Genomic DNA, 26,725 nt, shown 5'->3' on the forward strand with positions numbered 1-26,725 from the left:
CCAGTATGCACAATGCCTTCTGATTTTAGATGGAGAGCGCTGGGTCCAGGGCCCTTCTCTGCAGAGGGCTGGTGCTCTTCTTCACCTCTAGGAAGTCAGGTGGTGCCAAAGCAAAAGAAGAATTCTATTCCTGCTCTGCCATCCATGCTTTTCTCTTCCCAAATTCTTCAACTCCCACTTTTTCTACAGGGGCAACTTTAGTATATTCAAGCCTAAAGCATTCAGGTGACTTTATGGTTCACAGAAGAAAACTGATCTATCCCCAAATGTTAAACTCAGGGCTGGTAAAAGCATATTTAATAATCTTAGTTCTTCTGTGGACACACTCTAAAATCCTAAAATTTCATTAAAATTTCTTGGCTGTCAATCTAGATGACAATATAAAAGTAAAAGTACCAGCCCTCACTTATTCAGCAATGTCTGGATAACACAAGGAATTTTCTATTATTTTAAAGTGATTTCATGCTTCCATTTTGATCCTTGAAAGAATCTTGTGAAGAAAGCGGGGGAGGAACTATAGCCTTCCGTGACAAATGTGGATTCCTCATCCTTCTGAAGGTAGGAATTAAAATAATTCATACAAGACATCGATGAAAGAAATTGAAAAAGACACAAATAAATGGAGAGATATTCTGTGATTATGGATTGGAAGAATGTTAAGATGTCCATACTACCCAAAGCAATCTACAAATTCAATGCAATTCCAATGGCATTTTTTACAGAACTAGAGTATAAAATTTGTATGGATCCACAGAAGACCCCAAATAGCCAAAGCAATCTTGACAAAGAAGAATAATGCCAGAGGTCTCATGTCCCCTGATTTCAAACTATATTACAAAGCTATAGTAATCACAATAGTATGGTATTGGCATAAAAACAGACACATAAATCAATGGAACAGAATAGAGAGCCCAGAAATAAACCCACACATATATGTACGATCAATTAAGACAAAGGAGGCAAGAATATACAATGGGGAAAAAAATCTCTTCTATAAATAGTGATGGGAAAACTGGACAGCAACTTGCAAAAGAATGAAACTAGACCACTATCTTATCCATATACAAAAATTACCTTAAAATGGATTTCAGACTTAAATTTAAGATGTGAAACCATAAAACTCCTAGAACATAGGTTGTGAGCTCCTCAACGTTGGTCTGAGTGTTTTTTCAGATTGGACTCCGAAGGCAAGCGTCACAAAAGCAAAGATAACTAAGTGTAACTACATAAGATTAAAAAGCTTCTGAACAACAAAGCAAACCATCAACAAAATGAGAACTGGGAGAAGACATTTGCAAATCATATTTCCAATAAGGGGTTAATATCCAAAATATATCAAGAGCTCATACAACTCAGTCACAAAACTAATCCAATTAAAAAATGGACGGAGGATCTTATTTTTCCCCAAGACATAGAGATGACCAACAGGCACATGAAAAGGTGCTCAACATCATGAACCAGAGAAATGCAAATCAAAACCACAATGAGGTATCACTGCACACCTGCTGGAATGGCCAGCATCAAAAAGACAAGAAATAACAAGTGTTGGTGAGGATGTGGAGAAAAGGGATCCTCATGCACTGTTGGTGGGAATGGAAATTGGCGCAGCCACCATGGAAAATATGGAGTTCCTCAAAAAATTAAAAATAGAACTTCCATATGATCCAGCAATTCCACTTCTGGACATTTATCCAAAGAATACAAAAACACTAATTTGAAAAGATGCATGCACCCCAATGTTCACTGCATTATTTATAATAGCCAAGATATGGAGCAACCTAAGTGTGCATGAATGATGAAAGGATAAAGATGATGTGATACACACACACACACCAGAGCTACTCAGCCATAAAAAGGAAATCTTGTAATTTGTGACATGTGACAACATGGAGGGACTATGAGAGTTTTGCACTAAGTGAAGTCAGAGAAAGACAAGTAGCACATGATTTCACTTACAAGTGGAATCTAAAAAAATAAAACCCAGACTCCTAAATAGAGAGAACACAGTGGCAATTGCTAGAGGGGAAAGGGAGAGGTGTCTGTGAAGTGAATGAAGGGGGGTCAGGGGATACAAATTTCCAGTTACAAAATAAGTCTGGGCAATGTAATTAATGTACAGCATGGGGAATACAGTCAATAACATTGTATTAACTCCGTATGGTGACATAGTAACTAGACTTACTGTGATCAGTTCACAACGTATGTCAAATCACCATGTTGTACACATGAAACCAGGAGAATACTGCATGTCAATTATGCTTCAATTATGAAAAATTCAAAATACTAATTTTTTAAAGATTTTATTTTTAGGGTAGCCTGGGTGGCTCAGTTGTTAAGCGTCTGCCTTTGGCTCAGGTCATGATCCCAGGCTCCTGGGATCGAGCCCCGCATCGGGCTCCCTGTTCAGCAGGAAGCCCACTTCTCCGTCTCCCACTCCCCCTGCTTGTGTTCCCTCTCTCGCTGTATCTCTGTCAAATAAAAAAATAAAATCTTAAAAAAAAAAAAATTTTATTCTTAAGTACTCTCTACACCCAATATAGGTCTTGAACCCACAACCCAGAGATCAAGAGTCACACATTCCACCAACTGAGCCAGCCAGGCGCCCCTCAAAATACTAATTTTTAAGTTTACTAATTTCCAAAGACTCAGTCAAGAAAAATAAATGGCTAAGAAAGGTAAGTAATACTAAGTTCTACAGAATAAAGACAATGCACTGTGCAAGGTTTACTCTGTTTGGATCTTCAGCATGTCTTTTTTTTTTTAAGATTTTATTTATTTGAGAGAGAGAGAGAGAGAGAGATCACAAACAGGGGGAGGGGTTGAGGGAAAAGCAGACTCTCCACTAAGCAGGGAGCCCAATGCAGGACTTGATTCCAGGACCCTGGGGTCATGACCTGAGCTGAAGGCAGACGCTTAACCAACTGAGCCACCCAGGTGCCCTTCAGCATGTCTTTTACATGGAAACAACAGTTTATTCTGATATAACCTGCAATCTGGTTTCTGGGCCATAAACACTTCTCTCTGTGCCATCCTTGCAGAAGAGGAAGTCAAAGCATTGTCCTCTAATTTGCAGCTTTCAGTCAGATTTTTAACCAGATCACTAGGTGTTTAAAACCTGGTTAAGTACAGCAACACTGAAAGTAGATAAAAGACAATTCCCTAGCATGACAGTCTCTGGGCCACCATATTTTGACACAGCATTTAAATATTTTAAAAAGATTTATTTATTTTAGAGAGCGCGCGTGAGCAAGTGAGCAGGGGAGAGGGGCAGACGAAGAGGGAGAGAATCCCCAAGAAGACTTCACGCTGAGCGCGGAGCCTGAGGTGGGGCTCGATCCTAGGACCCTGAGATCATGACCTGAGCCGAAACCAGGAGTCAGACGCTTAACTGACTGAGCCATCCAGGTGCCCCTTAAATTTTATTTTCAAATGAATCTGCATTCGTTGTTCCTACTTAAAAATAAACCACTAACAACAATATATTTATACACTGTTTTCATGATTGTTTGAATGTCTTTCTGAAAAGCTGGCTATATAGATATTCTGCAAATAGGAGAAAGAACAACATACAGAAAAACAAAAATCCCTTTATACCTCCAGCAGGCAAAGTCACGATTCTGACTTGTCCATGGATAGTGACTTCAGAAAAAGGACAGCCTCAGGCTGGGGGCCCGTGTGTTGATTTTGTCTCTAAATTCAAAATGTGGTGGTGGGAAGGGGAGAGGTTCAGCCGGTTTATGCTCTGCAGCAGTTACTCAGCCATATAAATTAGAAAGTCCATTTCTGCTTACTGAAACAAAAGGAATTTTATGCGACCGACAGACTTGAGTTCGCCTACTGAGCAAAGCCTGGATAAAGACTTGGCAAGCCCCAAACCATGGAAACCAAAGTATGAATTCTATCACCTTCCAAGTCATGGGCCCCTCAACCAATTACAAAATATTCTACAATTATGTTGTCCAAGAGCAAATTTGGCAAAGTTTGTGAATTATCCCAGAGGAGTATCTCTCCAAAATTTGACAAATATATAAGATGTCCTAGCTAGCTAGCATCATGTGTGGCCCTTAACTGAAATTATTTCTTATGTAACTCATTTTGTCTCTCTGCTCCACCCTAACCCTTACAAATAAATCACAGCCATACACGGGGTCTGGGGAGGCAGCTCCTTTTCCTCATTTCCTCCCTTCACACTTTGATCACTCCTTTTGAAAGAAAACGGTTTCTTTCAGTAAGGCTCACGATAGGCCAGGTGTCCCAGGATCCTGGCTCTGGTCCTGTTTAGGGTGTGTGGCTATAAGGAGAGGAGTCTGAGAAATTAATTTTGGGAATGAGGCATGTGGAACTTATTTTGATTTTGATTTCTTCCCCCTACAACTAACGTCTGAATTTGCCAGGCTTCCCGAGTTTAGACACGACCATCTGCTTGACTACTGTCTGCTCCTCTGTACGGAGGCCCCATTTGGCTTAGATTTACCCCAAGCCCATTCTGAAGCTGAACTGCTACGATACCTTCCTGACGTAAGCTACCGTCTTTATGCCACTCCCTGCAGGAGCCTGGGTGCAACTGGAAAGGTAACCTTCAACATAAAATGTTCTGAAAATTCAACCCACCCTACGCCAATCCATGCCAATCACACATTTTACACTGACATCTGACAACCATACCCATATTTGGGGCTCTCTGTCTTCGCTCTCATTAACAGGTCTCTCTTCTCCACATGTTCCCCCATCACTGCGAGAGTATTCCTCTACCAGTCTAAGATAAATACATGCAATCCACCCTTCACCCAATTTCCCATAAATGAGAACAAAGAGCAGCCTGGAAAAGACGTACAAAGAATAATGTGATTTCTCTTTCACCTGAGAAACTGACTTGAGTTGAGGCATCTAAGGATTTCTGAAGCCCTTATAATAATCAATAACCCAAGTGGCCTCTTCAGGAATATTTAAAGATAACAGTGCTTTGTAGGAAGCTATGCCCTGCTGACCAGGTGTTAGCGTTCCTTTCAAAATGTCTCAGAAGTGGTCTGTACCACGTTTCCATACTTGCCAAGGTGGAAAAAGCACCTGTGAACCCCTTTCCTTTACCAGTCATTGCACTTACACTCGGTCCAGGTCAAGGCCTCACTTTGAGTTCCTATCTCACATGGTGTTGTTTGCCTTAAGTTTTTTAGGATTGTCAAGGTTGGCCTGTTCCTATCTACCAGATAAAGTGGGGGTGGGGGGGTGCACTATTTCACACAGACTTGCAAACATAGCTTTTTCCCTAGAAATAATTTTTTGTCATTTTAACAGAAATGGCCATTTTGCAAATACTTCTAAGCAGTCACAATTCTAAGATTTTAAAAACAGATTAACCCCATCATGGGTATAACATTGAATATTTCCTTCTCTTACAAGTGGCATCTTTCTAAAATAACCTGTAAATATTTGGAAGCAGCAGATCAAATACTGAGCCAAAGGAAGAAACCCCCAAAGTTGTTCTCCAAGACCACTTCTGCATTAGAATCTAGGTTATCCACTCCATCTGTGGGGGACAGAAGAGATTCGGTCACACAGCAGACAGTCACTTAAATGAGTGAGTTTTCCTTTGAAAAGCCTTGTAACACCACAACTAGATTCTGCCTGACTGCCTCCTTCCTGGCTCCCTCCCTAACAAAAGGCGGATGTGAAATCTCCTGGGGCTGTCCCTCATAATGAACTGGGCATCAGCAGGGAGTTACCCGTAAATGTGTCCCCTGAACCAGAAACTTCCCTGCTTTTCAGCTGTGCATAATCCATTCTCTAGATTCAATACCGTGAGGGGTAGGATTTAAACATTTCACCAAGGAAAGACTATCTCCAGATAATTCTCAATTCATCAATTTCTCTTTACTTGTGACCTGAAATTGGGGGGGCGGGCAGGGAGACAATATTTGAGGAAGGAGATCAGGACCCAGTGAAGCCAGAGTTAAAGAGGGTATCTCTGAAAGACAAACCTTGACACGATGAAATCTCCCTGTTCCTGAGACATCACAGAAACTATACTGAGTTTCATTTAAAATCAGGTTTGAAGGCTTCCATTTAACGTGTGGAATAATTGATGTATGCATGGATTGTAGGGCTGGGATGAGAATTTAAGAGGTCATTTATTGTCTTCAGGCATTAATAACACACATAAGCTGCCATGGGCGGAAGTGCATCTGTTTTATTTTTACAGGGCTCTGTGACTCTATTATGGGATCAGACAGACAATGCAAGACGCACTCCTCCAGAGCTCCACCAGCCAGCGGAAGGGCCTTCTAGGGTAGCAGAGCTGAACGCAGGACTGACCTCAGACAGGGACGGCAGAGAAACAGCCGGACATGGCCACAATGACAAAACACGTCTATTTTGTTAAAATGGATGTTGTGATATATTTTCTCGAGATGAGGATATTATCCACAATGTGGAGCTAGTGAAGAAAACCAATGTAAGGAACTTTAATACGAAGCTGCTTGGAGAAACACTGGATCAAACATGAGTTTTATCAGAGGCTGGAGTTGCCTGCTCGTTATTCCAGGTTTTTCTAGACAGGCTAACCACTGAAGTTATTAATGTGCTCTTTGGTATCAGTCACTGCTTAATGATAATGCTTTTAATGTGTGCTCGAGGTTTCACTTGGTGTGACAATCCAAAGTCCTAACTCCAGCTAATAACTGCCATGTCTCAGAGAGAATCAACAGAAAATACTTCTTCAAGGTGCTCATCTCTTTTATCGTTAACTGTTCCTTTTAAAAACAGATTAAATTTGGGGCACCTGGGTAGCTCAGTCAGTTAAATGTCTGCCTTCGGCTCAGGTCGTGATCCCAGGGTCCTGGGATCAAGCCCCACATCGGGCTCCCTGCTCAGAGAGCCTGCTTCTCTCTCTCTCCCTCTGCTGTTCCCCCTGCTTGTGTGCTCTTTCTCTGTCAAATAAAATCTATTAAAAAAAAAAAAAGATTAAATGTGCTCTTGCCATATCACCATGTATTCCAAGTACTATTTTTAAAAAAAGAGAAGATGAAAACACAGATTTCTCCAACCACCTGCAAAATGAGGTTCTAGAGCTAGCCCTGAAGATCTGCCTCCATTTTAACAGGCTCGTCATTATCTGTGTCAATCCCGTTGGGTACTATTCTGGAGGTGCTTCCTTAGCTGGACTGCCCACAGTATTGTAAGGAGACGAAACAAATGCAACTTTCAAAACAGCATATATAGTTTTTGATTTTTTCAAACTCGGAATTAATGAGTCAATAGTGATGGCCCTGAAATGACTTGGAAACTTGGCTTTTATCCCAAGAATGAAGAAATTTTTGAATTCTAAAACAGTTCTTGGTGGCATTTGTGATGTTCACTGATATGAAACTCAGCTGCATATAACGGAAGAGTAAAAGGCTAAGGCCATAAACACACAGACACACACACACCGGAAGAGTAAAAGGCTAAGGCCATAAACACACACACACACACACACACACAGGCATACATTTCTTCTTATGGTCAGAAATGCAGCTGATTATAGCTGATTATATTTGCTTAAACATCCATCTGTTTCAAACAGTGGGTGGCTCGGTCCATGCTCTGAAAATAATTTCAATGACCCAGAGCTCATTCCCATGCCACAAGGCTTGGCTGGTCTCCTCAGGGCACCAACTTTTGGTCAGTGCCACCCCCCCGCCGCCCCCAACTTGGCTCCCAGTATATCCACTCGTTCTTGACCATATGCCTTCTGTTTATTTTCCCAGCCCTACTTGGCTCTGTTCCCTCTCACCCTGACCTTCGCTCTCTCCCATGATCCAAGTCATTTCCAGTCAGGTCCCAAGCCTCCCCACCCCCCAACATGACCCCAGGTCAACCTTTTAAGGGCATGGGTGTTACACCCACCATGGTGGGCAATCATGCTCAGTAATTAATCCATCATGCATAAAAGTAGTTGCATAAGATAAAGCAGAAGAGTATGTGATGGCTGAATGAACATGGCAACACTAGGCAAAGTTGTGTGGTAGGTGCATTTTTTTGGAAGTGCCCACCTCCACCCCCCATTCTGAGCTACTGGGTGCTCTTGGTAGTGCTGATTCCTCACCAGGTACTTAGCATCTTTAGCGGTCTGCCTTCTCGAAACCTTTTCATAACAAAAAAACAAATGAGGGATGATAGCTTCAAGGTTAATCCTGCAAGGCCTTAGGTAAAGAGGTCTCTCCCAGCACTTGACACCACTGGCTGCCTCTCATTCTTCAGGTTCAGCTCCAATGTTAACTCCTCAACAAGTCCTCCCTGTCCACTCTCTAAAGAGGCCTCCTCCGTTATTCCCACATCACACTGTTCTTCCCTTTGTGCTCCTAACACAGTCCGTTATTGTCTCATCTGTTTGTTGTCTGTCCACTACCTGCTGCCCCCAGAATGTAAGCTCCATGAAGGCAGATACTTTATTGAATATATTTTGTTAACTGCTGTCTCTCCTTTGTCTAAAGCAGTGCCTGGCATGAAGTGGGTGCACAACAAAAAATGCCCAACGAATGTATGTGTGGGAGAGTTTCGTGAGGAGGGGAAATTCACAAGGTGCCTGAACTCATACCATGGAAGCAACAGCCTATGTAGGTCTCTGGCGCAACATGTGATAGTTCTGAGGGAATACACTAGGATTGAGTGGATTCAAGGCCTCTGTCTTTTAGGTCTAAAAAAGAATCATGTAGAAAAATGTGCCATTTTTTAGGTCTCCAACATGGACACGAAAAGCTCAGTAGCTATATTGCAGCTTCATGGGAGCACTGATCTAGAAATCAGAGCAACTATCAGCGGGATTCGTCAACTTGGACACATGTGCCTCACCTCTTCGGAGGTCTTTTTCTTCATGGAAGTAGGTAACACACATTTTCTCAGTTCGTCTTCACAACAATGCTATGTGATTGCTACTGCTTTTGTGCCATTATGTGGGAAAAGACACACAGACTCAGGTCTAGTGACTGACTTGCGCCCAGTCACAACTGAGTGGAAGAACTGGGATTTGGAGCTACAGCTGATTCTAGGATTCTTGATTTGCTCAACAAAGCCCCTTTCTACTCTATTATGTCATTAGAGTGAGTGGGAAGAAAAAAGAACTCCAAATGGGACACAATTGTGCTCTTCAATAAAACCATTTTTCCTTTTTACAGTTCTACCAAGGTCTCATTGTACATTTTCACTTCAACCCAATGAGTTTTCCTGAAGAAGAGCCTGAAATGTAGACATCTGGGTGACTACCTAGTTTATTGCTGGGAATGATTTTTGGCTCAGAAACCCACCAGCTCTAACAGATAAGCCATGCTAATATTTTAGGAATCACCATATTTTACATTTCTAGTCACTACTTATTTCGGACTCCAGTCTCTCAATATACTTTCGTATTAGTTTAGTCAAAATGGACAGAGACCACATACGTTACTGCTTGTAATTTTTTTAACCCTAATAAAAGACATTAAATTGGAATCTTGACTATATGTTTAGAGAAATCTATTTAAAAAATTAATCTCTTGCTATCTCACTCTTAGAGGTTAGCGCCTATCCAAAGGCTGTATTACAGGAAAAATCATTTTTATTTTTTTAAAGATTTTTATTTATCTGACAGAGAGAGAGTGCAAGCGAGCACAGCAGGGGAGAGTGGCAGGCGAGGGAGAGGGAGAAACAGGCTCCCCATTGAGCAGGGAGCCCCATGTGGGGCTCAATCCCAGGACCCTGAGATCATGACCTGAGCCGAAGGCAGACGCTTAACCAACTGAGCCATCTAGGGGCCCCTAAAATTCATTTTTAAGCTCACGAGAATGTTTTGAAATGGAAAGTGAAATACCAACAAAATTAAGCCTAAAAGGAAGAAGGATGTGCAGGCCAGTGTTAAAACAGATTCTGGTGAATCTGATTCCAAAATGGATAATGTACATCCATATCCCTCCAGCTCTGTTCATGCTATTTCCTGTTAATTCTTTTCATAGTAGACTGACACAGAACCAAAATAGCCAACTGGGGAAATAGTATAATATTAAACTTTATAAATACTACATAAAAATGACAAGGTACTGATGAGCTTCTACATCGAACCCACTCCCCACCCTAGAGAACATCCTGTGAATTATATAGAAGATGGCTGCACATTAGAACAGGAAATGTAAATTTCAGTCTTTTTAACCTAAAATTAGTAATGTTCAGCCAAATTGGTGTTGCAATAGAGAAATGCTATCAAAACCAGGCACACTATTTTGTCACCAGTTCTTCAGGCCATTGTCCCCAAAACCTTTCCCAGGTAAAAGGATTCATTTTGGTCAGAATGGATTTCCCCCATCTTCCTGCAATTCCACCCCAGAGTCACAGTGCGTCCTTCTCTCCTTCTCCCTAATTACTCTTTGGGCAACTGGATACCAACCCTGTCTTCCTTGGATACTGGAGTAGAAGAGGTGCATGTTATTTTGTTTTGCTTTTATTTTTTAAAAAATATTTATTTGAGAGAGAGCGCGTGAACATGAGCAGGGGGAAAGGGAAGGGCAGCGGGAGAAGCAGACTCCCCACTGAGCAGGGAGCCCCAGATGGGGCTCCATCCCAGGACCTGATCATGACTTGAGCCGAAGGCAGCCACTTAACTGACTGAGCCACTCAGGCGCCCCTTGTTTTGCTTTTAATGAACTCATCTACCATTTATTTACTGTAATGAAGAGACCAACAGACTTTCATTTTTATGAGGTATCCAACAAAAATCAGTTTACACACACACCTTGCAATACCCCTCCACTTCCCTGTCTACTGCTACGTAACAGGTCAAAAGTCAAAACATTTCTTGCATCAGTGTGTTGACACTATGATTCTCCAAGGGAAGTGCAGATATTGAGCATCTGAGTCAAGAGTGGATAAAAACTGCACCATGTCCAAACTGAATCAGATACAGAAATAACAGGATCAGATACATGGTAAAACCCTTGGGTTTGGTAAAGAGTGGAAGCGAGGAAGTTTCTTGAATTGAAGCCTCCCTTTCTGATTCTGCAGTTCTATGGTATGAGGGGACTTATAGGAGCAAGTGACAAAATTTAATATACTGTCGTCATCTAACACATGTGGGGGATCATGGTCTCTACTGAATTTAGAATGTTTTGTTAAACTTGAGATACTCAAAGACAGAAAAATAGTAAGTGATTAATGAGCATTCAGCACTAATTAAGGGAAAGGAAATTACTTAAGAGAAGCCCTTATGAACCATTTGGCTAAGTAACTAGAGCTACTACTATAGACAAAAAAAGTCTAAAGAATAAGAAGGATGGATGAAGGTAGTTCTAGAGTGGATGTATGTGTTAGGAGGTACCCAGTATTTAAGCCAATCTGAACAAATGAAATTTGGTAAAGTGCCTCCCCATCCCGTCCCCATGCCTAATTCCTAGGTTTAGTTTCTAGGATTAATTTGATTTAGAGACTTTAAAACATTTAAGAAATTAGATTTGAATTCAACAATTGAGTATAACTTTTTTTTCTTGCTTCCCCATACTTAAATCAGACACCAAGTATTACACTGGTTTACTCAAATCATTACATTATTTCAGTTTTAGCTATTGTTATAGTATAATAAGCATAATAAACCCAATACCATATAATACTGACTCATATACATATTTATGTGTGTATATATGTTACAAAAGATTATTTTAAGATTAAATGTCTCTTAGTTTGATGAGGCAAAGAAAACAAACTCAAAGTAGGTTAGTAAAAAAAAAAAAACTTTTTAAAGGTAGATGTCAAAGTGCTATTTTAAAAAATACTTTTATCTTAAATCAGCACTTTTCACATAGAAAAAGTAGAAAGAAATAAAATTAAAAACCTCTTTTATAAAGGAGTGTGTGGGGGTAGGTGCATGAATTTTCTACACACTTATAAAAATGGGCATATATGTATGCACACATGTATATACACAAGTACATACATGTAATAGGTTGCATAGTGACCCCCTCCCCCCAGAATTCACGTCCCCTTGAAACCTTAGTATATGATCTTATTGGGAAACAGATGTAATTAGTTGCAAGTTATACTGGATTAGGGCCCTAAATCCAATGGCTAGTGTCCTTCTAAGAAGGCCCCATGGAAACAGACACACACAGACACACAGGGAAGGAGGTCATGCGGTAACAGAGGCAGAGATTGGAGTAAGGTAGCTACAGGGAACACACAGGGCCACTAGACAGGAAGAGGCAAGGAATGATTCCCCTCCAGAGCCTTGAGAGGAGCATAGCCCTTCCAACACCTTCATTTAGGACTTCTAGTCTTCTCAACTTTGAGGGAATAAATTTCAAGCTGCCTAGTTTCTGGTAATAGTGTTTTAGCAGCCTTGGAAAACCAATACAATATATATATACTTTGGTACTAGTCAGCTTGTTTTTCTTAACTTATTGTGAACGTTTTTTTCTTTTTTTAAAGATTTTATTTATTTACTTGAGAGAGAGTGAGAGAGAGAGGGATGCTAGAAGCAGATTCCCTGCTGAGCAGGGAGCCCGACATGGGGCTCGACCCCAGGACCCTGAGATCATGACCTGAGCCGAAGGCAGCCGCTTAACCAACTGAGCCACCCAGGCACCCCTGTGAACGTTTTTCTATCTTCTTCATGTGTAATATTTGCACTATGTTTTATTGTGGAGGTAGGTGTACCACAATGTACCTGATTCCACAATTTTTATAGTAGTATGTTTAATTCCAAGAACTTCTGGTGTGGTCATTTCCTCCTTTTCAGTTAATTATTATTTCAAGACAACAGAACTGGGGGTCACTTAAATGCTAATAATGACCAAATCATTGTTGGCTCACATAAAAAGACATGGACATTTTTTCACGTTCTAGAACTCTTCAAGTGATTTTTGGCAGAGGTTCAGTTGTTTTTAGACTTCTTACAGCCAATTGGACATCATTGGTTCTGGGCTCCCATTTTAACAGGAAAGGAAACAAGAAATCGTCTTATATTAAAAAAAAAAGTCCTGTCCTTGGCCATCGTAAACTAAGGGAATCACAGGATGTCCTGTCTAATGGTATTTGGCTTCCTTTCAAGGAACAACCTCAATTAAAGCAAAAAGAACACACTCAACTCACAAGTGATATCTGAGTGACTGTGACCCCCTCAGTCCCAAACAGAACACAGAAAATAATCATCTGTAACCTAGACTGCAAGACATTACTGCCATCACGGAAGCAGCAACTCATCTGGAATTTGGCCTGAAGGTTTTGCAATAAGATGAATAAATGACAGATGAAATAAGTTAAACTCACAAAATCTACTAGTAGACCTAGGGCATCTGTGAAATCATAAATGACCTTATATTTTAGAGTCTCTTTGGATTTTGAAACATACATGGTTAAGAAGTTTGGCTTTCGGCTGCCAAGATTCTGGAAGCTAAGCATCCCCACTGTCTCAAGAATCACAAGGTCCCTCAGTTGATCCTTTCAGGTAAACTGAAGACCTTACTAGGCATTAGCTTCCCAGTTTCTCAGTTCTACTTAAGGCAATTATTCCTTAGGGGTTTCCAGAAGTTAGGAGTCAAACTGGCAACACAAAACTGCCAAATTAGAATGAGAATGCATCGAGGAAGAGCTGGGGGATGTTTGCCTCTGAAATTCTCTCTCCCTGTCTCTCTCTCTCTCTCTCTCTCTCTCTCTCTCACACACACACACACACACACTCTTTAACTACCCTGGGCAAAAATTTTTAAGTATTGTTCCTTGCTACCTTTAAAGAAGAAAACATTTCTACACACATTTTCCTCAAACATAGGAATGAAAAATTTGATCCAGCGTTAAGGGGACATGCAATACAAAGAAAAAAGTATCTATGTAATTATTGGGTTCTTCTCCACAGAATTAAAAAAGTGTCCCCTAGCTATCAAGATGCCAAAGAAAACCTAGCTCTTAAATTTAACTCAGTCATATGCAACTTTTAAAGTGCATATAGTAGTTGTTTTTTTCCCCTAAACTGGAAGAATGATCCTGTTATTTTACTTTTTAACAATCCATTTTAATAGAATCATTGAATATGTACTCACGGGGAGCTGAACCTAACTGCTAGAAAACGCACTGTAGACAAAGACCAGGTAGATCAATTCTTCTTTTTCTTGAAGGGTTTGTATGGAGGTTAAGAACAACACAAGACCCATATCCATTAAAATCTAAGACAAGACTATATTACAGTATCCTGAATTTTTTTTATAGTCCTCTTAATAACAACAGGATAAAACATCTAATTTTAAAAAACAGGCAACTGATTGCAGACACTTCACTCAAGATACACAAAAGGCCAATAAGCACCTAATTTACTTAACATCATTCATCACCAGGAAAATATGAATTAAAATCTCAGTGTAATACTTCTATATATCTGTAAGGATGGCCAAACTTTAGAACACTGACAATACCAAGTGTTGCCAAGAATGTGAAGCAACTCTCACAGCTCGCAGGACGTGAAATGGCACAACCACTCTGGACATTGGTAGTTTCTTAAGTATGACTCTAGGACTCCATCATTCCCCTTCCAGGTATTTACCACAGAGAAATGAAAACATGTATTCCCACAAAGACTAGTATGTGAAAGTTCACAGAAGTTTTATTCATAATTGCTAGGAATTGGAAACAACCCAAATGTTCATCAACTGGTGAATGGTACACGAAATACGGTGTAGCCGTACAATGGCTGACTACTTAGCAACAAAGAGTGACGAACTGCTGATAAACCCAGTCTGGATGAATCTCAAAATGATGCTGAGTAAAAGAAGTCAGACCCAGAAGAGTACCATCTGGTTGGTTCCATCTGTACCCAATGTGACCTACTGTATGATGACCATGTATGTAAGCAATTGCCACCATGCGTGACAAAGGAAAGCAGTGGTTGCCTAGGGCAACAAAGAGTACCGGGCCTCTTCTGGGAGTGATGGCTTCAAGGGCACATACATTGCCAAACCTCACTGCCTCATGGAGTGAAGCACACTCCAAATGGATGCAGTGGACTCTACGTAAGCTAATTCTTCATCAAGCTGATAAAGGGGGAAAGGCTATAGTATAATCTGTCTGAAGTTTTTCCCAGATTCCATTTGGACTTTTAACTAACATCCGCTGCATGCCAAGTATTGTGCCAGGGACTGAGGCCACCAAGATCATAGAGGATTATAGACAAAGGCTGACAGAGTAGACTGGAACTCCAAATACTAGCTGGTGTGATAAAAGGCCTTTACTTTGCACCAATCACCACTTGGTATGCTTTATATTCCACCGTTCATTTAAATCCTCATTAAGAACTCTGTGAGGTTGGTGCTATTTTTTTTTTTTTTTAAAGATTTTGAGAGAGAGAGAGAGTGTGCCCGCACACACGAGCAGGACCCTGAGATCATGACCTGAGCCAAAGGCAGACGGCAGACGCTTAACCCACTGAGCCACCCAGGCGCCCCAGGTTGGTGCTATTATTATTTCCATTTGCACAAAAGGAAAATGAGGCTTAAGAGGCTAAAAAATTTGCCCTAGATCAGATAGTAAGAAGGGGCGGAGTGGGCATGCAGAGTCCGTCTCTTGCCAGAGCCAAGCTTTGGCCTGCTACACCTCCTTGCTTCTCCAAGCAGATCCCGCACTGGTCTTAATATGAAGCAGGCATGGAGGCGCCGCCGGATGGTGCAGGCCACCTTCTCAGTCCCGTCCACGTTCTGAACCGGAGCTGAGGTAGCAGGGACACCCTCACCACACAGGCTGGAATAGGTTCGTGGTTCTCCATGCTGACCCCTGTTTCAGTCAGTGTTACCATGATGCTACCTGCCTGTCAGAAATCCTACAGAGAGAAGATCTGGCTTCTCAAACACCAAACCTGCTTTTCAACTAACTGTGCATTTTGCTAGCCCCACTACTGGGGGTTTTGTAAAGACTTACAGGTCCCCATTCCCTCTGCCATCAGCCCCCTGCCTGATGGCTCTCATCTCTTTCTCCTTCCCCCTGGAGAACTAGTGTTAGAGGGGCCGATTTACTTTGCTCCCAGACACGGGACAAGAGGGAGCAAGGAGGGACGACAGGGAGGTTGGCACACCCACCTGGGAAGCCCTCACCCTGCGCCTGCTTTGCACCCCTCCCCGCTGCACCCACCAAGCACCCCCTCTTCCGTATCCTCCTTTGCTAGCAAGACATTCAGCCCACAAGCTGCACAAGCTTTCTATTTCATGGTTACTGATGGTGAGCAGGTCCCTATAGCTGGGATAATGCATTCAGAGCTCCCCTTTTGTTTATTCTTAATTGGCCAGTCTCCATGGGGATTCACTCTGCCTTCACCCAGACTGGTGGGTGAGGGGGCTGGAGCAGGGAGGGACTTGAATGCAGACGGCTGTTTCCTGCCTGCGTGGCACTATGGCAGGGGTCACATGAAGGCCAGATATTGCTCAATAACTTCCAGAAGGTGGGAGGCTGGACTAAGAGCCGGGGAGGCCAGAGGACCACAGCAGAGGGGATACAAAAATGACCCGGGCCTTTAACTTCCAGCTTTAGGGCCCGCACAGCACCTGATGCGCAGGGCAGGTGCTCCAACGAGGAGAAGGAAACAAAAATTCAAAGAGGGTATCGAGAAGGAAATCGCCCGGAGGATTATTTTGCAGGTAGTGCGATATTCACGGAGCATAAAACAGGCTGGACACATCACAGACCAACACAGGTGGCGGTTCCAGTGCACCCAGGAGAAAATAAAACAAAACCCGGACTATGGCTTCCTGCGTGTGCAACCTCTTGGGCCAGATGCTGGAGGGGCACATTTCATTTGTGACCCGTGATGCTGTTTTACTCTAAGAGTGGTACTGCATTAGGGCAATCTTTAGCATCACCCACGTGACTTCAGTAAGTCCGTGGGTACATGAAGATGCTTCCCAACGTACCTGAGCATGTAAGCCTCGTGGCTAAGCTTAAAACTCATTTAACTTTTTAAATTCATGCTATTAAAGTGTTAAATAAACCACCACTGACGAGGCAATCCATTTACATAATGCCAGTTCAAAAAAAAAAAAAACAAAAAGGTACACACGGACTTATCCGTCTAGTTCCCACCATTACTAGTTTATATCCTTAGTTTCTCTGTGCACATCAAGTAAGTGGGAATATACATTCTCATTTTCCTTTTTGCGTAATAGCGTACTATACTATTTTTAACCTAGTGATGGTCAATGCAACTACCGTAAAAATCTGGGGATCATAAGAGATAATAAGCCTTTTACTCTTCTCAGTGGCCTTCCTGTCAGGGCGACCGAACTTGACCATGCAGGCCACTCAGCAGTGCTCAGACGTGTGCCTCGTGGCTGCATGAAAACTTACATTCAGAGGACACACACGTTCAGTTTTCATGTACATGCTCCATTTCTGAAAGCTTCTGAAAATTACAGGAATAACTGCACCCCTGCTGACAATGAGGACAATGATCACAAAATTACTTTATCAGGGTCAGGTGTGGGTCTCCCCCTTCTCAGATGCCTCCCACCGAGTACTGTCCCCAATACCCCAGGGGCTTTTCCAGGAGGGGCTGTGCATTATTTATCTCTGCACTCTGGAGGCCCAGCAATGGGGCCTGGCATATAGAAGGGACTCAGTAAGGTTGCTGAAAGAATAGAAATCTTAAGCGACTGTGGGAATTTGGGCTTAAATCTCCATTATTGTGTAAAATCCAGAAGTGGGAAATTTAAAAAGCAACAACTTGAAAACATGTTTTGGTATTTCAAAACAACAAAAAGGAAATAGATGTGGTAGGGGGTGGAGCCCACTTTAGTAGCTTCCCTTTCTCCTGATTTGTTGACCACCAAATGCAAACCCTGCAAGGAATCAAGGGAGTGCGGGCTCGTAAATAAAGCGATACCCGTATTTATAATCAAAGTAAAACTGTGACCCTGAGAAAACCTCTCTGACATGTTCATGCCTCTGGCAATTTTGACAAGTTACCTCTCAGTGTTTTTCCAGGATAGCCGACACGAAATAAAAAATTAATGTCTTGGGGCGCCTGGGTGGCTCAGTTGGTTGGGCGACTGCCTTCGGCTCAGGTCATGACCCTGGAGACCTGGGATCGAGTCCCACATCGGGCTGCCTGCTCGGCGGGGAGTCTGCTTCTCCCTCTGACCCTCCCCCCTCTCATGCTCTCTCTCTCAAATAAATAAATAAAATCTTAAAAAAAAAAAAATAATGTCTTTAAAGCAAAGCAAAAACAAAAACAAATAGTAGTTTTAAGAAAAAAAAAAAAAAAGAAAGAAAGGGATCACAGAAATCTAAGGAAGAGCACTGGAAGAGAATTCCAGGCTTATGCAACAACAAACACTGGCCATAAACTCCAGGACCAATTCTCTACAATAGATCACAAATTTTATAGATTTCTATCAACACACACTATGTATTTTTAACTCCTACTTCTCTCCCCCAAATCTCTTGCCCTTTTCCTTTTCTGTTCCAACTTATAGCCAAAATCTAATTCTTCTGACATACTTTCCCTTCTGAACCAAGTCAGGAAATAACAAAGACTGAGCTCTAGCTGTCATTTTTTTTACTGGATAAACTTCACAAAGGACAGCATCACTAACAGGAACCATCAACTTCACTATCCTATGTATACATCACCACCTTCCGCTCTTTTAGAAACAAAAAAATCATGCCTGAAGAAGAAAGTTTGTCCTGGTTCGACTGAGCAAGATTCTAATTAGCCAGGGGAGATCTGACACTGAAAACGTACAAGTATTTTTTTTTAGTAACCTACTAAGAAATTATTTCTTGGTGGCCTATAAAACTCTGTTTAACCTTTACCCCACTATTTATTCTCATTAAAATAAACGATCACCTTTGGGGTTGCTTTTTAACAAAAACATATTTAGGAGAAATTTCTTTGATTACGCTATAGGGTAAAAAGATGTATAATTTGTTTTTGCCTATGTGAATTATGGGTTTCCAGTTTTAAAGAATTCTCTCAACAAAATATAAAGTCCAAGGGGCCCAAATACTGAGATAAGCAATCAGAATTTTAAAATGAACTAAGAAACAAGGTTCAGGGCCCCTGGTGGCTCAGTCAGTTAAGCGTCTGCCTTCAGCTCAGGTCATGATCCCGGGGTCCTGGGATCGAGCCCCGCATCGGGCTCCCTGCTCAGCGGGGAGTCTGCTTCTCCCTCTCCCTCTGCTGCTGCTCTTTTTCTGTCAAATAAAAAAATAAAATCTTAAAAAAAGAAACAAGGGTTCACAGGATACTGACAGGGATGTGCGCGGAGTGTTACAAGGGCTACTGAATAGTGCGTAAGATACTAGAGGAGCAGGACACAGCCAATTTAGTATCACAGAAGCTGATAGCTGAACGACAGCCTAAAGTCAGGAAGAATGAAACTCTCCTAACTATATATATATATTCTAACATATTTCATTATGAAAAAAGGTAGTTTTCAAAGGAGAAGAACAAGCCAATTTTTCCTCTGAAGTGAAATGGACAAAATTTCAAAGTAAACAAATCTACTCAATCCAGATTCAACTCTCAGTCTTCTCCAGAACCTGCCATCGAGGGGATCACCTTCTTGCTGCATAAAGAATTGGCACCACAGCCATACGGAGCGCTCCAGGAAGCTTCATCAGAGTTACGTCCGTACATTTTAGGCATTAAAGGACTCAGAAGGATCCTTCACAATGAAGAATCATACACCCTGCTTCTGAGTTTGGAAGGATTGGAAGACTGTAAGCTCTACTCGCTAGCCACCTCCTGAAGTTCTATAGCTAACTATGAAGTGGGCTGCTGCAAATAAATACAAAAGCCATCGGCTGACCTTCACCCCTATGGGGTGAAGCTGCATTGATTGCTTCCACTCAGGGAGAGAAGACTCAAGCCAGGAACATATGCCTAGATCTCTATGGTCAGGCTGGAGCATTCTCTCAAGGCAAATCAAGTATTCTCTAGTAATTCTGGCCCTCTAGGGTGGGGCACTGGAGGACTCTCATTTTCCTATCAATTCCCATTTTGAAACAGGAGATAAATTCCAGCATACGCTTCTGTTTTCATTATGCTGTTTTTCAATTAATGAGCTTTCAGTGGCCTTCAATTTTCAAGTTCTGACCACCCTGCCTGCCTTTCAATGTCCCTGCTTTATTTTCCACTGCTGCCCAACATGCACCTTGCCAGGCCAGTGAAAATTCTGATTCTAAAGCCTATACTCTGTTCACCAAAATTTTTGGTCTTCCACATTATTTAGCTTCCTATAGCATACTGGCTTTGACGGCATCTTTTTCTTCTTTGAGCCACTGTGGACTGAGGAAATGCAAACTGCTTTTGCTAGTAGACCAAGCCAAATACTCACAACAAGGTAAATCTGTCATAAAAGGAGTTGCTTATACATCTGACCTTGCTGGAACTCAAGGTCCTTATGGGGCATCTAGGACTGACCTTGGCTAGAGTATGCTTTCAAAAATTTGTCGAATTCTCTAAACCAAATGGAGTATTTTAGATTAGCCCCAATATTTCCCCCTCCATTAATCTACGGGATTACTCACTGCAAGCTTCAAGGAGTCCCTATCAATACAGAAACAACAGGGCATATGGAAATCAGCCTCCTAAATTCAGAGGCCCATCTCAAGCCACTGTTCTGCTAAGATAACCCACTGTAAAGACACAATCAGTGACAACCACTGCTGAGTAGGGGTGAGCATCTCAGCACATGTGCCCAGAAGACCAACCCTTTAACAGAAGTTCTGACAAATGACCCTGAGAAGAAGTTAAAAATTAGACACCAGTAAGCATCAGGTAATCCTTTGATTTTTACAAATACACAGAAAAATATTAAGGACAAAAATCACTATTTCTGGAAACTTCCTATGACAGCAGCAAACCTAGATGATACTAATATGTACGTAACAGACAAGTGAAGCTAGACTCCCGCTGTCTGCAGCTGTTGAACTGGGGGGCAAGGATCTGAAATCTACATTCTGGTCAAAGTGAGCCACCTTACAACAGCCTCTGTTAAATGGAACATGTGTTCACAACTGTCTTTCATACACACACAATATTTCTTCTTGTTTTTCTTAAGAGTTCATTTTTCAACACCGGTCAAGTTGGGTGGGAGAGCCAATGTCTTAGGCTTAAGTTTTAGTTTTGCCTTTCTTTACAGTCCATTTCCTGGGGCCAAGCTGGTTAGGGGTTTTGTTTTGGTTTTTTTGTTTGTTTGTTTGTTTTTTAGTATTCAGAAACATATGCTACTGTAGTTGCATGTTCAAACACCCATGTGGAAATAGTCTCCTGGACTTATACATTCATTCTTAAAAGACTGGAGTATGCAAACAAAGATGCAGTGGGCAGACCGCCAGTTAATAAATCTCATTTCCTACTAGCATCTGCATGAAACACAGCTATAGGGAGTAGCCTCTCCAGGGACAGCCAGAGCCCGGCTCATTCGCTCTGTGAATTAAACACTATCACCTCAGATGGCCCACACCACATTTATTTTTTAAGCAGCTCTTAAAATATATGGAGTTCTAGTGCTCATAAATGCAATGAGGAAGCTGGGTCCAAGAAGGCAATCTCACAGTAGTGGACATGAACAGCAGAAACATCCACACAGCTCTGCTGAGCCATTTGCACTGGCTCCTTTCGACTGAAATTACTACTGGAGGGATAATTTCCTAAAGGTAACTTGCTTTTCTAATCAAAGTGTGCATGGGTTTCAATAACGGTGCACCACCCTCTCTGGTCCAGGCTATAAAAATGGGCTCAGTTTACACAAAGAGATACCTGGAATTAAGATATCTGGGTCATGAACCATATTTGACCCTTATCTATAGACAATCTAGTGCAAATGTCATGACAAGAAGGCCCTTTGCTGGGAAGAGTGGCCACCTGACACACAACAGTGCTGTTCCCTAGGTGTCCTCTCCTCTCCTCACCTGCGCTACCTCTTGGCCTGGAGCTCCTGGAAGAGTCCGCTTTCAGTAATAACCGCATTCTTCTTGTATCTATGTAGATCTTTTAAGAAAGTCTTTGTTTTAAATGTTTGAAGTTAACCTCACAGTGACTTTGTAAGACTGCAATGAGATAATCTTACTTGTCATGAGCAACTGTAGAAAATAAGGTCAAAGGTAAAGGACCTGCTGGAAGCCTACCTGCAAGTCAGCAAAGGAATCAGGAAGAGAGTTCCCTCTCATCATCCCAGGGCTCTGGGCTGACCCAGATGCTCCACGGGATTCAAACTGAACTCTTCAGCACATGTCATTTTTGAGGGTTATAATGGACCCACCACCAAAGCAAAATTTATTTGGTTAAATCTCTCTATTTGGGCTTTCACAGTACCTTCCAAGTTTCCTCAGCAATTAAATGGCAGTATTATTCCAGCCTGGAACACTTCCTGGATAGAAACACGTAATATCACATTTTTCCTTCCCCTAATGCCCCTCTAAAAAAATAAGTGGTAGTTACACTACACTGGCCATCCACTTTGAAAGCAAAGCAGACCAAAGAAAACATAAGGTGCGTCTGTCTCAGCGTACACCCTTTGTATAATATAATACCAATACAACTTTGGAGGATTCCTTCTTCATTTAACCTATGACACCTCTCACTATGGTGTCCAGTAATCCTATTACGTAAAATACAAATGCAATAATGCTCTTACTGACTTAAGAATTTCTCCAGTCAGTTCTTTTATTTAAATTCAGTTTTTTTCCCTTCGTATAATTTCAGGGCCTCAGAAAACAAACTGGAAATAATTTAGGAAATGAAAATAGATTGAACTGAAAAGGTAACTAAGCTTTTATTTTAAAGCAATATTTTATCACCAAAAGGTAGCATTTAACCTTACCAACCAAGTCATTTTCCACTGCCATTTCAAGTTTGTTCATATGACTAATAAAACCCAATTAGGCAACTTCCTTTGGCCTATGTGGTAAAATTCGAACCCCGTCTTAAAAGCAACTGCTACTCACGTGGCAGAGATTAAATCACTGAAGACACAAGGTCTTCAAATTTATTACCTATACGAACAGTGTAAATAAGTGAGGTTTAAAAACAATTCCGGGGTTTTGGTTTTTGTTTTTAAATTCTATTTCAGGCTTTGGAATGTTCACAGAGAAAGGTGGATGAGTAAGGGATAGAAGGGACCTAGTGTTCCAATCACAAGGATCTCCAAAAGAAGAGTCCCAGACGTTGTGCACCAATTTTGGTTTATATTAAGAGAATAACAAGCGCTTGGACTCTGTAAGGATGCCATGTCAACGTATTAGTTGGAATCATAAGGCATGAGATTTTGGTGACCTCATGGGCACAGCCAAAATTAACTCCAAGTATTTATATAACTGCCAGAGACGACAGGGCAAAGGTTGCTTATAAATTTTTCTTTTTGAGTCAGCAAATAGGGTTTCTTTGGTCGAAGAGAGAGGAAGTGGGGTACTTTGGGTCCTGTTTTACAAATATATCATATTTACACACCCTGAATATTCTACCCACAATACCAGCTGAACGTTTAGATGAAGGCATTAAAAAAAAAAAAAAAAAAGAGTTATTTCCTGTTGCTCACTAGCTGAGAGGATGCGCTTTAGAGGTATGTGTGCTCTGCCTGGAAGCAAAAGCATTGTTAGTGGTTATCAAGGTAACATTTAAAAATAACTACCCCAGTACAAAAGAACTTCAGAGGAAATATGAGGGAAGCTATCAGTCTCCCTTCAAGTCTGGCCTTGAGCTGCATTAGAATCTAGCTGCATTCTCCATTACATTGTTATCCTTATCAAACAATGCAAACAATTTTAATGAGCTTATCTACTAGAACATATTGCCAGATATGCTAATGTAAAAATGATGCCAACCATACAGACCGACTCATTAATCAAAAAGCTCACAATACAATGACCAAGATCAGTCCCATCCTCAAATCAGACCTCGGCAAAATAGCAGGAATTACCTTCCTACTGTTTAAAGAAGGGCGGGCTCCCCCACCCATGCGGAGGCTATAAACTCCTAAGAAAATGCATAACGGCACCGGGTTTTCCTCAGGTCCACTGCAGTCCAGTCTCTTTCTAATAAACCATGGGTTCTATGGAGAAAATTTTGGTGAATGTCTGACACTGTGACCTCTGCTGTCAATCCTTGCACCAATCAGCGAGCAGAATTCTTACAAAGCTCCATCAATCTGGCGGTTTAACATCACAGACTGCAGCTTAATCTAGAGGATTCCATCTTTCCTGCACACACACCAGGGCAAGCGCAAACATTTTTCTCGCCATCCTCCTGTTCCCTGCCTTTAGGCACAGCCTATCCAATGGGTCCTTTAAAATCTAAAGGAAAGGAGGAAAGGAAGTGCTACTGCCTGTCTCCCTTTGGAGAGGGGAAAAGATTGCTTGCATTTTTACCAGTGTGGAAGGAAGGAGATGGAAGGAGACCCCTCGCAGGCAGCAAACCTATTCACAAAATGCTCTCTATCTGCATTCGTGAAGCCTCAATGCATAGCCAACATGACACATGGAAAGAGACAGCAAATGATCACAAGCGCCCTGGCGAACGCACGTCTGCAGCCGGGTCCGGGCGCAGTGTCCGCTCCATTATATAACGGGCCGGATTTCCGCGCGCCCCCGCCGAGCTCCCCCGCCCGGCGCCGCTCCCGGTGCCAGCCCCATTACCTGTAGGAACGCTCCCCGCGCACTGTGTGCTTCCGGAAAGGAATGATGGTCCCGTTATCCTGGATGATGTCGTTGTTGTTCTCGCCATTTGGGGACAGGGTTTGGGTCGGACCAGGCATTGGCGCACTCCCGAGGAAGGGAACAAACCGCGGCGGGCTGGCTGGTGAGGAAGGTGGCTGCGTCTCGTCTTCCCGCTCGCCTGCTCCTCGCGCAGACCGTGCCTGCCTGCCGCCTGCTCGCTGGCTCCCTTCTCCCCGCTCGGCTCCCGCCCCGCCCTCCTGCGTCCCGCCCTCCCGGCTGCTGACGTCAAAGCGCCGGCAGCAGCACCGGGTCACGTGGCCGGGCCCGTCACCATAGCAACCCGCTAACTCATCACCTCTCCTCAATTCGCACAGGGCCGAGGCGTGACCACGCGAGCAGCTCCAGGCAGGCACCGGGGCAGGCCTACATCTGGCATGTAAAACCCCAGGCCACCCCCAGCCCCCCTCACAGACTCGCCTCGTCTGAAAACCAGCTCTTCCTCTAACCATTTCCTTTCCGACCCGCGCTCCGACTGCAGCTGTGTACACAAAAGAACGATTCAGGCAGAGGGGTGTGGGAGACCCTTTAACTCCTTCAACACCAAGTTCTTAGAGCATTCAAATTAAACTCGGTCTGGTCGCAAAAAAATATACAAAGATCTGGTGGCCTGCTCCAGAAAATGTACCAGACTAAGGGGATTCAGACATCCAACCTCCTCCCCGAAAGTAGCCCCAAACCTGAAAACCTAAGAGGAAGCTATATTTTCTTCTAATCAATGCAGCCTTTACTTTAATAATGTGAAGATTAAAGATTGCAAATGAAGAGATTTTTCTGCAGAAAATAATCCTCAAAGGGTTTTTTTTATTAAAAAAAAAAATAGCCACCATTTTAGAACATGATGGTTACCCAAGGCTCCCCAATTCAAATTCTTAAACTGCCTCTTGATACAGATAATTAACTCGTCATTTATTTTATTTTCATTTGAATTAAACGAGTCAACACTCAATTTAGTATTTGGAAGCTCTCAACATTCTAGCTGTTCTGTATCATTGCAGTGTAGTTTTCAAATACAGTGGCCACGAGACAGGTACGATTAGCATCATCCCTGTTTTAAAATGAGTAAACTGGTGAGATTAAGTAACTTGCTCAAGGTCACAGAGCTAGGAAGTGGTGAACTGGAACATCAAAATGACACGTTTTCAATGTGATTGGACAGTACTGATCTATATTTAATGTGAGCTCATAAATATAGATGAAAAATCAAGTACTTTATGTACACTCTCAACATGACCACTGTGAAAAGAGCTGTGAACAGAATTGCTAGTACTAGGCAAAGTCGATGGATTAGATTATAAACTCTCAACAGACCCCAGATGCATCCATTACTTTCCTCCAGAGAGAAGAGAGTTTAAAGCATTCTCTGCTTATCAAAAGTGGTCTCCAACCTTTTGTGGGGTGAGAAAGGAAGAACTGGGGTATAAAGGACAGCATTCATATATGTAGCAGAAAGTACAAGGCTATATGGCTCATCCCTTCACATCACTGTGTGGTTTATCAGCTTTATCATTTTGTGGTATAGATATTAAAAACAAGCAAACAAAAGCAACCCTGTCATTCCTGACAGTTCTCCAGCCTATCTCCCTGGTAATAAGTTATTTCTGGCATCAAGCTTCTAGAATTAGAATCAAATAGTTCACAGCCCAGATGGTAATGATAATCTCAAACAAGGGGGCCTTTTTTCCCATTTTATATTCTTTTTTTAGGCATCTTAATAATTTTATTTTTCTGCCTTTCCAGTGGACTTCCAGTGTACAAGTTGATTTTTTTAATCCATATCTCAGCTTACATGAGATTTTTTTTTCCCCCTCATACAGTAAGGATCTACTTCGGACCTAAGACTTGCAAGACACACAGATAAATATAAGTAAAAGATACACTGCACACTGAACTAAAGAGGCTTGAGATGTAGTCATCACTATGAAGATCTACAGTTCCTCTTACTATTTCTGTTACTGGCCCCCATGGTTGTCAATTTCCTTACTAATTTGTTTCCTTTCACAAAAGCTTCCCCTTTCTTTGGGGATAGTCTGAAGGT

At 42.1% G+C, this 26,725-nt stretch overlaps 1 protein-coding gene across 3 annotated transcripts in view; it reads right to left on the minus strand.

Moving 5' to 3' along the window:
* Positions 1-26,725, minus strand: part of MAPRE2 (microtubule associated protein RP/EB family member 2) — a 141,558-nt gene that overhangs the window by 60,382 nt on the left and 54,451 nt on the right. Inside the window, exon 1 of one of the 3 annotated variants that reach the window (XM_081801395.1) lies at positions 24,610-24,884. The exons of the other annotated variants lie outside the window; for them this stretch is intronic. Coding sequence (XP_081657521.1) covers positions 24,610-24,728 — 119 coding nt within the window. The 5' untranslated portion in view covers positions 24,729-24,884. Of the gene's footprint in view, positions 1-24,609; positions 24,885-26,725 lie in introns of those variants that run through there. 3 annotated transcript variants of the gene reach the window in all.

Source organism: Leptonychotes weddellii, chromosome 13 (assembly GCF_054177405.1).
Source record: "Leptonychotes weddellii isolate Sample4059 chromosome 13, ASM5417740v2, whole genome shotgun sequence".
Classification (NCBI taxonomy): domain Eukaryota; kingdom Metazoa; phylum Chordata; class Mammalia; order Carnivora; family Phocidae; genus Leptonychotes; species Leptonychotes weddellii.